General features: G+C 35.7%; 1 protein-coding gene across 12 annotated transcripts in view; it reads left to right on the plus strand.

Annotated features, from left to right (window-relative positions):
- Nucleotides 1-6,769: 6,769 nt before the first annotated feature.
- LOC145247315 (formin-like protein) overlaps nucleotides 6,770-14,275 on the plus strand; it is a 269,761-nt gene continuing 262,255 nt past the window's right edge. For 8 of the 12 annotated variants that reach the window (XM_080108952.1, XM_080108955.1, XM_080108957.1 and 5 more), the window contains exon 1: nucleotides 6,789-7,665. In XM_080108952.1, the coding sequence (XP_079965078.1) occupies nucleotides 7,546-7,665 (120 nt within the window). In that variant the 5' untranslated portion in view covers nucleotides 6,789-7,545. Of the gene's footprint in view, nucleotides 7,666-14,275 lie in introns of all 12 variants that reach the window. The other 4 variants (XM_080108963.1, XM_080108959.1, XM_080108960.1 and 1 more) reach the window with 1 other exon arrangement.

Raw genomic sequence — 14,275 nt, forward strand, 5'->3', positions numbered from 1 at the left:
TGTGTACTGACAGAGGGTGCACAGGCGTAAAATACGCTTAAATATGATATTTTAATTTGTTCAGGTTTTGTATATATTATTATAGAGTCGTGGGTTCAAAAGTAAAAAAAAAAATATATATTTAAGTGCCATCAACTAGAATCGAAACCGAAACTGTAGCATTCAAAGTTGGCGACGTTACCACTGTATGAACATGACACGCATATAAACCGATTAAAAATGAACTAAGATGAATGTACAAAATGCTTAACGATTTTTACAATTTTGACTCATTTTTGACGCCTTAAAAACAATTTTAACTGGCTAAAGACCCATAAAAGAATGGCCCATAAGAAATCCGATCATTTGAGGCCCCTAGCGCGGCTCTGCGAATTTTAGTTTCGGAGGAGATAGAGTTTGAAAATATGGAGACAGACAGACTGACAGACAGACAGACAGACAGACAGACATATAACCTTTTATATATTAGATATTTACTATTATGTAAAAATCACTTTCTCTATGTGTAAGTATATATGTGTGAATTCTTTCCGCATAGGTTCCGAAACGGCTGAGCCTATTTTTTGCAAATTTCACATGAAGCTAATTTATATGTCTGGCAGTGTTCTTAGATATGTTTTGTACAGAAATTCATTGGATAAGTATCGAAAATCGAAAAAATCAAGTCTAAAAAATAGCTTTTCTCTCTTATAGATAACAGACAATAATTTTTCGGGGGAATATTTAACATTAGTCTGGCCAAGGGAGATATAAAATCTTAACACATTATTTCTTCTTGAAAAAAACAAATTTATTATAATCTGGAGTTATAGCTTAGTGGTAGAGCATTCTACTATAGCTCGAATGATTCCTTTGTTCCAGCTCGGGTTTACCTCATAATTTTATTTTAGTTTTTTCTTATTGATGAGTTCAATTTACAATAAAAGAAGAAGTATCATTTAGAAACACTGCAAATCATTTCTTTGGATATTTTAAAACTAAATAGTAACCAAAAGTGACTTTTCCAGGGCATTTATCGTCAAGCCCAAATATCAGCTGACATGATATTGTAAACACTTCATCAAATCTCCACACTAACGTAATGTACTTGCAATAACCCTTATCCCTGAGTGGCTTCCGGGCCTTGATAAGTGGTGATCACTGTGTAAAAAAAAACAAAAAAAAAAACAAACTCATACCGAATTTGATGAACGACATTATCATTATTATTTATTTATTTATTCATTTATTTTTTTTTGGCAAATTAGTTCATCGGGCAAATTATTAGAGGATTAACTTTATAATAATTCATACACAATCTGCATAAACTAAAATATTATGTTTAAACATATTGTACGACCAGGCAATGCCGGGCTGCCAACTAGTATATATACATAGTTACATTCTAAGATCCAAATATCTTTTTCCATGTAGAGTAGCTCCTACAACATGTTAAAATTTCGTTATATTTTTTACAGATCCATTTCGTTATGCAGAAACGAATGGTTATTATGTCGATATCGCCCGTTTTCGTGCATATACTCTTCAGAAAAATTAGAAATTATTTGCTTAGATAGAAACAAGTGCATGAACATATTATATTGCAAGAAGAAGATATATTCATAGAAAACGCAACATTGTGTGTTTTGCTCTGGCATTGAACTTCTAAACAAAAAGAATTGGTATACACAAAGAGTGAAATTAATTTGAAAAAAAACATATTTTACCAAAACAACACACACACACACACACACACACACACACACACACACACACACACACACACATATCTAGCAAGTCGCCCAGCGTTGCCCAGTCATAAACCACTGACATCCAACTACCCGTTCCAGTGCCATTAACGTCCAACGACCCTTTCCAGTGCCTAGTGACGTCTGGCTTCCTGCTCCAGTGCTCACTGATGTCCAACTACAAGTTCCAGTGCCTAGTGACGGCTCATTAATGTCATTACCTGTCTCAGTGCCCACTGACATTCAGCCACCTGCTCCAGCACCCACTGACGTTCAGCTACCCGTACGAATGTCCACTGACATCCAACTACCTGTTCCAGTGCCTAGTGACATCTGGCTACCTGCTCCAGTGCTCATTAATGTCTAACTACCCGTCCCAGTGCCTAGTGACGTCTGGCTACCTGCTCCAGTGCTCACTGATGTCCAACTACAAGTTCCAGTGCCTAGTGGCATCTGGCTACCTGTTCCAGTGCCCACTGACATTCAGCCACCTGCTCCAGCACCCACTGACGTTCAGCTACCCGTACCAATGCCCACTGACATCCAACTACCTGCTCCAGTGCCTAGTGACATCTGGCTACCTGCTCCAGTGCTCATTGATGTCCAATTACCCATTTCAGTGCCTAGTGACATCTGGTTACCTGCTCCAGTGCCCACTGACGTCCAGATTCCAACCTCAAGGACCTAAGAATCTCCTCCTGGGAAGGTGTCCATTCTTGCTCCAGCTGATTTGGATATCCATTTACCTTTTCTTGGTAAACAATAAAACACAATACACATCATCTTTAACTAATCATCTGTGTTTGTCATCCTTTTCTATAGCTGTCACTTTCTTTGCCTTATTTCTACCTTATTAGTTGTATGGTCGATTGGCACCTTCACACCTGCCTCGGCCCTCTGCAACAAATATAATCAATAATTACATAAGATTGCGACCTGGTCATGTCTTACAAAATGCAAACATGGATTAAGTAAAAGGATTCAGTTTGAAATTCTGTGCAGATTCACAAGTTCAACAAAAAGATTTCCAAGTTTGACTAGATGCACCTGATGAAGTTCAGAGATGACATCAACAGAAAAATAGCGAGAACAGCATCCAACATGAGAAATTCAAATTATCTAAATACAGGGTGGAACGATAACATTGTTGCCCTAGAAAAGACAACATGATTCCATTTCCATTTAATGAAAACCAGTTTCCTTTTTTTGTTACAGACCATCTACTTGTTTGCCAGTTGTGTACAAATCCCAAGAGCGATAGGAGCTTTCTATCATGTCTGAAAGTGACACAATGTTCAACAAGCAAGATTAGAGATACACTGCTGTACAAATCATGATCTCTAACGATCCAAGTGATGACAACAGGGCCATTACCAGCACTCTGAAAATCCATTGCTGGATTGCCACAAATTACAGGGGTGTGCCCAGGGTGATGAAAATCAAGTTTCCAGCCATGGTTATAGTCTTTGGTGTGGTTTCAAGTGAGGGCCACATGAAGCCACCTCACATCTTCAAAATCAGCTTGAAAGTCAACAGCAAATGTGCTGAAGAGTGTGGTGATCCCCTGGTACAACCAGGTGGCTGCTGGCAAACCCTGGTGTGGCAACAGGACTTGGTGCCAGCCAACAAGCCCAAAGAGACCCAGATTTGGCTTCAGAATGAGTCCTACGACTTTATAACCTTCTCTCACTTGCTCCCCCTCCTCCCCTGACCTAAACTTCGTTTAGTCATATGTCAAGAACATCACCAACATGACCTTCAGCAACACTAAAACCAGCCTGATTGCCACCATCTGCCGAGTATTCGCCGAGCTCCTGCTGACGCGTTTAGAAAAGCATGCTCCCAGTTCCAGACCCATATCAGTGATTGAGGCTGAAGGCGGCTACATTGAATAAATACCAGTTCTACTACATTGTCGCAGTGCGCTCACATTGTAGTTTATGTTTTGCCATGCCAACCATTTTTTCACAATGAATTCTTTTGGTTGTATTCGATTCAGCAGAGAATTGATACTGTTCGTTTGTTTTCTCTTTGATGATGTCTCCTCGTAAATACAGCATGCTGGTGCCCGGCCAGCTCAACACGGTAGGGGTGCGAGGAGCCTCCCAAGATGACGAAGTTGACACTACTAGTCACGTTGACTGAATCCACCAGCTGAAGGATTCCCAGCAGCAGCGGCAGCCATCTCAGCAGCAGTTCAAACAGCCCTTATCAGGGCTAAACAACCAGCCCTTATCAGGGCTAATAAGTTTTTCTACTAATGCGATTCACTGCTGCTTGCCTCCTGAGACCCACCAGCAGCGAACTTCACTTGCAGTCTCCAGCAACTTCCTGCTCATTCCTGCAGCCTTCCTGCACTTGGTGCCTCCAGTTCACTCCTGCAGCTTTCCTGCAATCTCGCCTGCACCTCGCTCGTCTGGTCTGCACCTCGCTCCTCTGACCTGCAACCTTGCTCCTTCGGTCTGCAACTTCGCCTGCACCTACCAATCGTCCATTCCTTAACACTGACCCCTACGTTCTCAGTGTCGTCCACCGTCCGTTCCAGATTGCCCTGACATCCAGCCGATTGTTCCAGACCCAGTGAGCAACTCTAAACCACGCTGCATCTAGAGTACCTGTTCCAGACCTCCAGACCTTAGCCTCCAGTGACATGCGACTTTCCGGACAATCAGCATCCAGATCATACGATTTTTCACTTCGTTTGCAAATAAAAGGCGGACCCTCGTTTTTAACCAAACAAATTGTGCCTGTCATTCTTCTTTGCCTTTTTGCTATTTACTTTTTGCCCGTATCTACCTTGTTGGTTGTTGGGTTGATTGTTCCCGAACGACTGGCCCCGCAACAACATAATCAAGTTACCTGAATTGATTATTTTAAGTAAAAGTTTTAAAATAAAGCTGTAGTGCTGTTTTCTTTAGGGAGACAACTTTATCGTTCCACCCTGTAATACAAAATTTCATATTAAGATTACATTTGTTAAAAACGAATTTGTTCAATTTTTAGGTCAGGCTTCAGTTTGCTATATGAGTGCAGCAAAAGTTGTAGCATGGATAACAAGTGCATCATGAGACCCGATAACAAGAGGAAAAGAAATCGATGCACCATGATTAATGTGACAAAAACAAAACGGGATGTACAATAAAAATTAGTATTTTTTAAAATTTTATTTCATCAGAAATATGTCTTCAAGAAAGAGTTGCTGGCTGGGTGTGTGGCTGGGGGATGATGATTATCATTATTGTGTGTGTGTGTGTGTGTGTGTGTGTGTGTGTGTGTGTGTGTGTGTGCGCGCGTGCGCACTAGGATAATCGATAGTTAAAAAAAAAAATGAAGTCTGACAGGATCGGAAGTTTTGCATTGTCCATACCGGCATGTTCCTTTTTTGCATCACTCAAGACGAAAAAAGTATTCAAACGTTTTTCCTCTTACTACGTAATATTAAATTGATTTTAACTCCAAAACATTCCTAATGTCACAATTATATAGCACCGTGGTAGAGGTTTAGGCTTCTTATTACGAGGTGCCGATTTCGAATCTCGCTAGATTCAGCCACGTGTCAGTGGATAATTATATATTAAAAATAATAATATATATGCCGCTCTCCATTAAAAGGGGGTACCAGATTGGTCAATGAGAAAATTATTCCCAACAAGCATTTAGGTAAAAATGCACTTTCGTATAAATACTTGAATTCATTTAAGAAAGTCACTAACAAAAACAAATAAAAACATCTACGTAAAAGTGATACATTTAGTAGTCCGGCGAGGTCAGCACCGTGGTAGAGGTTTAGGCTTCTTATCATGAGGTGCCGATTTCGAATCTCGCTAGATTCAGCCACTCTGATCAGTCGTGGACGACGAATACACGTGTCAGTGGATAATTATATTTTAAAAATAATATATATATGCGCACTAATTTTATTTGAATTTTTGAAGAAACTGTTTAACCCTTTAAACTCATCATCATTTACCTCGTTGCTCAATTATGAGTCATTACGTAAAAACAACATTCGCCATCGCTGCTACTTCTAATAGTTAGGTTGATAAATCAAGAATTGAGTCAGATTTTACGTCAAACTTACAAGGACAATTGAACGTTTTGCTAAAAATAAATTGAACATGTAAATAAAAAAGATTTATAATCTGTATATTTTTATGTTGAGTATTTGTGAGAGAGAGAGAAAAAAAGAAAAGAATCTCTAAACATTTGTTTTAATAATAGTGCGGTTGGAGCAATGCGACTTGTGGAAAAATGATGTCCATGTACAAGTTGTAGCTTCAGAAACAATAAATCTCGTTCAGTTATCTCCCTTTTGTGTCCCATCTTTATTCCCCTCTCCAACGTCACCCCAAATAACATAAAATAAAAAAGGAATTCGATTTTCCGAAAAAAAAAAAAAAAGAAAAAAAAAAGAGAAATCTCTAACCACTAAGGAATTCTCGTGTTGGGGGTGAAGTCGAAAAGAGAAATAACTGAATGACATTTCCTGTTTCTGAACTACAACTTTGACATGGGCGCTATTTTTCCACAAGTGAACTAAACCTGTCTCGCAGACGATTCAACTAGCTATCGATTACTGTCTAATAAGGGCGCCCCAGAGAACTGACAATAAATCAGTCCACACTCCAAAAGGAGAGAGTAATGCCTGGAAGATACCTCCTCTAGCTTGAGAGAACTATAGATCAATTTGATGTCCGAGGGCCCGTGCTTGAAAGTGTTTTTAATCTTTCCTCTGTTGCAAAACAAACAAACAACAACAAAAACAACAACACTAACAAAACAGCTTTGCTTGAGCCGAAAATTTGCCGAAACGCATTTATTTCACTCTAAATAATTTATGTGACGAAAATAGGAAATCACCCAATAAAACAAAAATCTTGGTAATATATGTTTCAATTTTTTTTTTTTTTTTTTTTAATAATGCTCATTTATTTTATTTAATATCCATTCTGATTCCCTGAATTATTATTGTTTGTGAGTATCTTGTGTTTGTAGCACATTTGAGCTTCCATAGATTCACCGCTGCTACTGGTTTTGACACCGAAGAAACAGCAGCAGCTTGCAATTAGTCTGGTGAGAGGAAAAGAGACACACCTCGGCGCTCCTCGCTTGAAATAGGCACCAGCAGTGAACAATTCCCCCCAAAATGGCGGAACCATAAGAAAAAGAAGAAAGAGGATTTCTTAAAACCGTACAGGAAACTTTGTACCTAGGAAAAAGAAGAAACATCCCTTCTGTCTAAACACACACGCATTGCGAGATGTGTGTGTGTTATACGGACAGTGACGACAAGAAGGACTAAAGGGGGGGTTGAAAAAAAAAATTAAAAATGGCATTTTGTAAGCAGAAGAAGGCCTTACTCTTTCGCCATGTAGAGTTCTTCAGGTACAAGTGGTGCACCAGTATTTCGTGGAGAAAAGACGGAAGATAATAGGAGCATTTTTTTTTTTTTTTTAATACAGTTTTTTTTTTTTTTTTTTACCATTTCTGCCCCCCTCCCTATACCTCCTTACTTAAAAAATTGTTTTTCATCTTGGACGGGATCAACCGTTGGTTTCATTTGAAATCGGAAAACCACACACACACACACAAAAAAAAAATAAATAAATAAAATAAAATAAAAATAAGAGGGGGGCAGAGCAACGGTTGAAGCCCCTTTTGCCCTAGGCAAAGGAGGTAAGGAAAGGAATATAATTCCGTAAGAGTCTATCCGACTTTTAAAGACAGCTACCCCAAAGAGGGGGGTAACAGCCAGGGAGCCACCGTGCATCACCATCGCGGAATTCGGAAGGCTGTGGGCTCTTTCCGTGGCCCACTGATGGGGAACGGAGAGAGTACGGAGGCGACCGGCCGACCGGAGCTGCGGACCTCCTCCATGCCGATTCGACTCCCAATGCCCGACTCCACGGAACTAGAACGGAGGTTTACCAAAGTTCTGGTAAGTAATAAACCAAAAAAATAAAAATGAATAAAATAATAATAATAATAATAATAAATAAAAAAAACAAACAACTAGTGATATAATTTATTTATTTTGTTTTAGCCCCTCTGTGTGAGATATATTGTTCTATTCGGTCCATTCTTAATTGCATTACTATCTCCCTTGGTTCGTGTTTGCTATCGGTTGTCTAAGGCGTTTCAACCTAGGAATGCCAACAGGTCACAACAATTTATTTTGCAACCATCCAGAGTGTCCCCTATATATATATATATATATATATATATATATATATATATATATATATATATATATTTATTTTTTTTTTTTGTGGGTGGTGGTAGAACCTCCTCCCTCTACAAACCTCATGTTGTATCCGTTCTGTCGGAAGAAAAAAAAGTGCATGTTATCCTATCAGCAATTTAGGCGGTGCTAGTGCAGAGACTGATCCGCGCTATTTTTTTAAATCGTATCTCCAAGTTTAATTAAGATTTTATGATATATATTTTTTTTATTCAGTTGTAAGGTTGAAGTATAGAATTAGTACAAAACACCCTCCCCTCCCCATGTTAAGAATGGCTTTTTAAATAACGTTATTATTTACGTCTGCACTAGTACCAACAAGGCTACTTCTAATTTCTGAACCTTCGCTGAAATTTTATTTTGAAAAAAAAAAAAAAAAAAAAAACATTGATTAGAATCTTAAGTATTTTTTTTATAGAATCCCTCTCATTTCTTGACCGTTTATTTTCCTATATATTTTGATTCTTTAAAAACCGAATATGTTATTTATAGCCATCGCTCTGGATTTCGTGTTAGGGTTTACATGGCCTCTTGATGTCAACATCATTCTCTGGATACAGGAAAACCCATGCCCAACCCCCCAAAACAAACACCTGATAGGAGATCGAAGCGATTTTATAAAATGACTAAAGTTCCTACATGAACTTACATCTCCACGAATGCAACGTTAGACACAAAATAGGTAAAATCCATCTTGAGAACAGATACTACAGTTTGATATTAGGCCGGAAAGCATAGTTTGATTTAGATGACCCTAACTAAACCATCTACGTTTTAATATTTTGTTTACCTGCCCACCTCCCTTCGCCACAGAAGCTGCGTTAGGCACATGATTAGTTTATAATTGAAATTTAGTTCGCCAAAATGAGAGGGAGACACTCTCGGCAGATGCAAAAATAGTGATTAAACCCAAATCAGCATTCTTCGATGAGGAGGCCTCGGGCAATTGGTCATACTACTTCCTCTCTTCAAAGGAGGAGAAAATGCCTAGAAGGATGCACCCTTGGAGCCCGAGTAGTATTTGGGAGAAACAGTGTGGAAACATGTTTTAACGAAATCTGACATTAAACAAAAAAGCGCCAGTGCCACTCACTCAGATATTTATTTATTGTTAATTGAATTCTTTCAATTATAATCGACCAAGGCCTCATATTTGTCGATTATTATTTTTCTGGTAATTTATTTGATGTAATTTTCATAAAATTTCAGCGAAGATTCGGAATAAACGCTGGCTTTTAAGTCGTTAGACTAGGAAATTATCAAGTACAATCATACAAATATTTATTTATTCCATTTTCAACCCAAACAAGGCACTGCCACTTTGATGTGGGGGGGGGGGGCTACTTTCGGGGACATAAGTTGCAAGGATACTATGTAGGGAGCTGAGCAGCAAGATGTCTGTTCACTTTACACTTTCGTGTTTTCGACTAATCTGTATATTTTTGCATTTGTGTAGCGAAGTATGTTTATATGAATAAAAAATCATGCCTTGCTAGTTATTGAACACTATTATACAAAAACATTAAGATTCATGGGATTGTTTACTTAACCGCAATGAACAAAACATATATGACAAAATAGATCTTAGAGGTGCAGACTGCAGAGTACAGATCTTATTATAAACAGTAAATTTCGGTTCTTCCCTAACTATAAAACTACGTTACACACTGAGTTATTTCCCAAATAACAAACCCTACTTTAATTTCACAGATTATTTTCCCTGAACTGTACGACAAAAGTTTCAAAATCATTTTCGGTAAAATTGACTTTTAAAGGTCCTGCTGCTACAGTGCTGCTACACTCACGTGTCATATACCTTTTTTGTCTTTTTTTTTTTTTTATAAATAAATATTTTTGTATTGTCACCGGGGTTGGGGTTAGTGATTGGGTGAAGAAATGACATGTTTTTATGACTTAAAATTGACATTTTCAGGTTTGGACTTTTTAAAAGTCCATTTCGCACCCACTTTCTAATGTTCAAGTAAACATTGCGAAGGACATTTTTTTATAATGATCGTCGTCACACCAATTTCTTTTGTGACTGGGAAAACTAAAAAGCTATTTTAAAGCTGTCTATTCGAAAGTAATGTCTAGCTAAAATTAAGGTTCATAGCTTTAAGTCGAAAATTTTCGTCTTTTAAAACTAAAACAAAACAACAGTATTTCTCCGGAGTCAGTGCGAAAATCCAAAAGTGCCGATACAGCTACTCATATTTATGTCTTTTTAATAAAAATACTAATGGTTCGCTTTTCTTAGCTATTTAATATTTTGTTTACCTATGCACCTATCGTGTTGAAATAATGTTATTTAGAAAGCCATTCTTAATCTGGGATCAGGGAGGGTGTTTTATAACTAATCTGTACGTTTACCTAGCAATTTAATAAAGATATCGTAAAACCTGAATTTAGCACAGCAACTTCTCTGCATAAGCACCACACACACACACACACACATATATAATGTGTGTGTGTATGTATATAAATAAAATATTTTAAAATGTATTAGATATACCTAATTTGTTAAATGCCCATCCCGCTGCCAACGGAAAATAAAAATGAAATTCTATTGTTTCTTTGTTCGATTACACAGCAATACTCTAGAAATTCCTAGAAAAATGTGTATATTTTAGAATAAAGAGCGAGCACTGCAATAAAACGTAAAATGAGCAGTGAGCACGTACTTTCTGAACAGAAAGCGTGAACACATAAGATAGGACAGAACAGGTAACCATTTCTTTGTTGCTATTTCGAAAATAGCCGCCATTTTTATTTTTGTTTTATCCGAACTGTTAGTATATTTTCGATTTATTTTTTTGTATTCCTATCCCATTTTTTTTTCCTTCGTAATAAATGGCGACTATCCTGGAAATACAACATACATGGTTACCAGTTCTGTCCTAAGCTTTCTGGTAAGAAAATGGTATGTGTGCAAAATACGGACCGTGTTGGAATAATAATGTCATTTTAATATGAAGTTATTTTTGTTCGTTTCTTTTTAATTATTCTGTAGTTCCGCCTAACAATTTAACAAAAATAAAATTGAATTTAACTCAAATCCTTTCTAAAAGAAAAAAAAAGGCACGGTTCGTATTTTGCATAGGTACCGAAACTGGGTGATCATTTTACCTTGATTTCATATAGTAAAGTGAATCCCATCTTATAAATGTAAAATATAATAAATAAAATAAACAAATATTCCGGTGTTGACGTGTAATCTAAGAAAGAAAAAAAAAAAAAAGTTCTTTTTTATAATGGACAACGTGGGGGCAAAGTGTGAAAATTTAACCCAATTCATTTCAAGGGAAATCAAGAAAGAGAATCAGCATAAAATATGGCGGACGCCCGCCCGCCCTGCAACTGCTTCTCATTTGGAGTTGGCAAGAAAATACTGATAATTATACGATTAATAAAAATATTGATATCAATATATAGATAATGATCACGTTGTGGTTAAGTTTCTCTCATTTTAAATATTAAGTTAAATATATATTTGTATTTATGGCAAATCTACAGCTAAGCTTCATTTTCCTCCTCATCCCGAAAAATAGCAGCCTTTATGTATATATATCTTTTTAATTTTTCTATTCGTAGAATTTTTTTTTATTTAAATTTATAAATAATAATATAAATAAAAATTCAAAGTGTGAAAAGTTTTCAAGAAATAAAAATAAAAAAAAAAACTTCAAGTACTTAAAATACAAACATAAAAACTACGTTTTTAAAAAGTTGAAAAGAAATGAAATCGAAATCACTACTGCCATCTTTTGAAATTGATTTTATGGCTTAATTCTAAAATATTTAAATGAATAGAATGTGCACAAATTATATTTATAATAATCATTTCGACGTGTGTGTGTGTGTGTGTGTTTACAAGCATTTAAGCTAAAAAAATGATTCATGTTTGTATGCATGTTGAATGGAACCAAGAATAAAAATGTTTAGAATTTAGAATATTTTCTATTTTTATCTTGGTGCTTGTATGGATCGACGCCTATGGCTACCCATATTGGCTTTGTAAAACCTTGTAACTAGTTAGTCGAAAGACGAGCACAATTAAACCCTGGTTTCTGTCCTTTACATTCTTGCATTCTAAAAATATATATATATATATATATATATATTTGTAAATTGTTGCTTTTTATTTTTTAATGCTAAAAGGCGAAATTTACGAACACGCGGATATTTTATTTTTTGTAAATTGTAAGACTTTTTTTAATCAAAATAAATTAAATAATCCTCATCCTTAATTATATATATATAAAAAAAAGCAATTTACCAACAAAATGTAAGATGCAACAATGTAAATGTTTTTTTTTCTTCCGTTTCAGGAATTCAAGTTTCATTCTGTGTGGTTGCCTCTCGATTTTTCTAACTCATTACCACATTTTACAGCCATGTATATTGTCAACCATGGGGGTTGATCCATATAACCATCTATTTTTTGTTTTATTTAAATGATAAAAATATAATAAAAGTATATTGACATGTCTACTACTAAGTAGTAGGATTTAATATATATATATATATATATATATATATATATATATATATATATATATATATATATATATACCTGTCAATTTCTGACAAAAAATATGGACATTCTCACTTTAAAATGGAATATTTTATAGTAAAAATCCTATTAAAATAATTTTCTCTGGGATGTAGATGATTCACATGTCGAGTGCAGTGCATATATATATATATATATATATATAATGTGTGTGTGTTGTGAATAATAATATAAGTTGAAGTAGTAGTAATTTTTCTACCACTTGCTAGGTTTTATTCTCCATCTTGACGACTACTCATCATCATCATCATCATCATCCAATCTTATCGGGCAAATGCAAGAGATATCAAGAACACGTTTTCACAATTTTATTTCTCTGAAATTCATATTTTTATTCGCTATTTTTAACCGGTGATGGTTAGTAAACTGTAGTTTCAGAATTCTTTATCGCTATTACATATTTTTAATAATATTGTTATTATTAGTTTATTATTCTTATGCTCGTCAAGTGATGTCGACGACCTCGCCGCTGCGTGCCCCCCTCCTCCTCCTGTCTTGCACATCCTCATCAGCCTTTTTTTTTTTCTTTTTTTGCACGCACCTGGCTAGACTTCCCGCAAAACATGATATACTAACGATTCTATTTTATTTAAAACTTTAGAATTTGTAAATCAGTTGTTTTTTTTTTTAAATATATATATCTACACTCGCGGAAGCTTAGTTTATTTTTGTTGTTGTTTGCTTGATAATGTGAAAAACACTTAAAGGTTTGTTTCGAACCTCTGTTGTTTCCGTCTTGGCCAGGCTTGCTTTTTCAGAAATAGCAGTCGTCAGTGGTTTTCTAGTTCAATATATCTGCCGGATTGAATCTATTCTTTTTTTTTTCTTCGATTTTATTATATTATTAAAGTTCTTTATGAGTTTTAATATATAAAATTTAAAAAAAAAAAAAAAAAAAGAGTGAAACGAAACGTTTCTACTACCTATGTTTAATGATAAAGAAACTGAAGAATTATTGTATATCTATCTCATTTCATTTGAGTCAAAATTCCGGTGGACGCTTTCATTATTTATTCACATGTCGAATTTAATTTTCGAGAAAGCACATTAATTTTTAAATTATTATTAAACTAAATTTTCAGATAAATTATTTATTTTTTCGATGTTTATCTGAGAACGGAGGGCATTTTGTGTAAATAAAACGTAAAATGAAATCACACGCAGTTGATTTTTAGGACCGGTCCTTTAACCCAAATCCCTTTTACAAAAACATTTTCGGAATTTTAAGCAGGAGGATAGTTGTACATGTCACGTCTTAGAACTCCCCACCTAAAATTTGAACACGTCAATTAAATTATAAATGATGCTTAATCGATAATAACGATTTATTTTTTATTTAAACACCAGGCAGGGATAAGAGTTTGTATAGGTCCGCAAAAATTTATTTTGCATCTTTCAGCAACAATATATACAAATGAATTTGTGTCTATCCTACATCCCTTTCTCTCTATATCTCTCTCAAAGTTCTAACAACCTGATGGAAGAGAATAAATACCCTCTTCATCTTTTCTTCTTCCTAATGGTTGTTTTAGTTATCGATCGGCCGTCGCGTCGTCGTCTTTTTGTGATTTTTAAAAATGACTTGTATAGAGCCACCCCCTCTCCCCACCCTTTTATTTTGAAAGAAGACTCAGCTCTCAGGAATTGGTGGAATCCATTCCAGTCCACTCACCGCATTCTTTTATTCGAAGATGATGATGATGCGGCGGCATGAAGTAAAATCGGTGCTGCTGT

This window comes from Euprymna scolopes, chromosome 25 (assembly GCF_053919585.1).
Source record: "Euprymna scolopes isolate OS-2025 chromosome 25, ASM5391958v1, whole genome shotgun sequence".
Lineage (NCBI taxonomy): Eukaryota > Metazoa > Mollusca > Cephalopoda > Sepiida > Sepiolidae > Euprymna > Euprymna scolopes.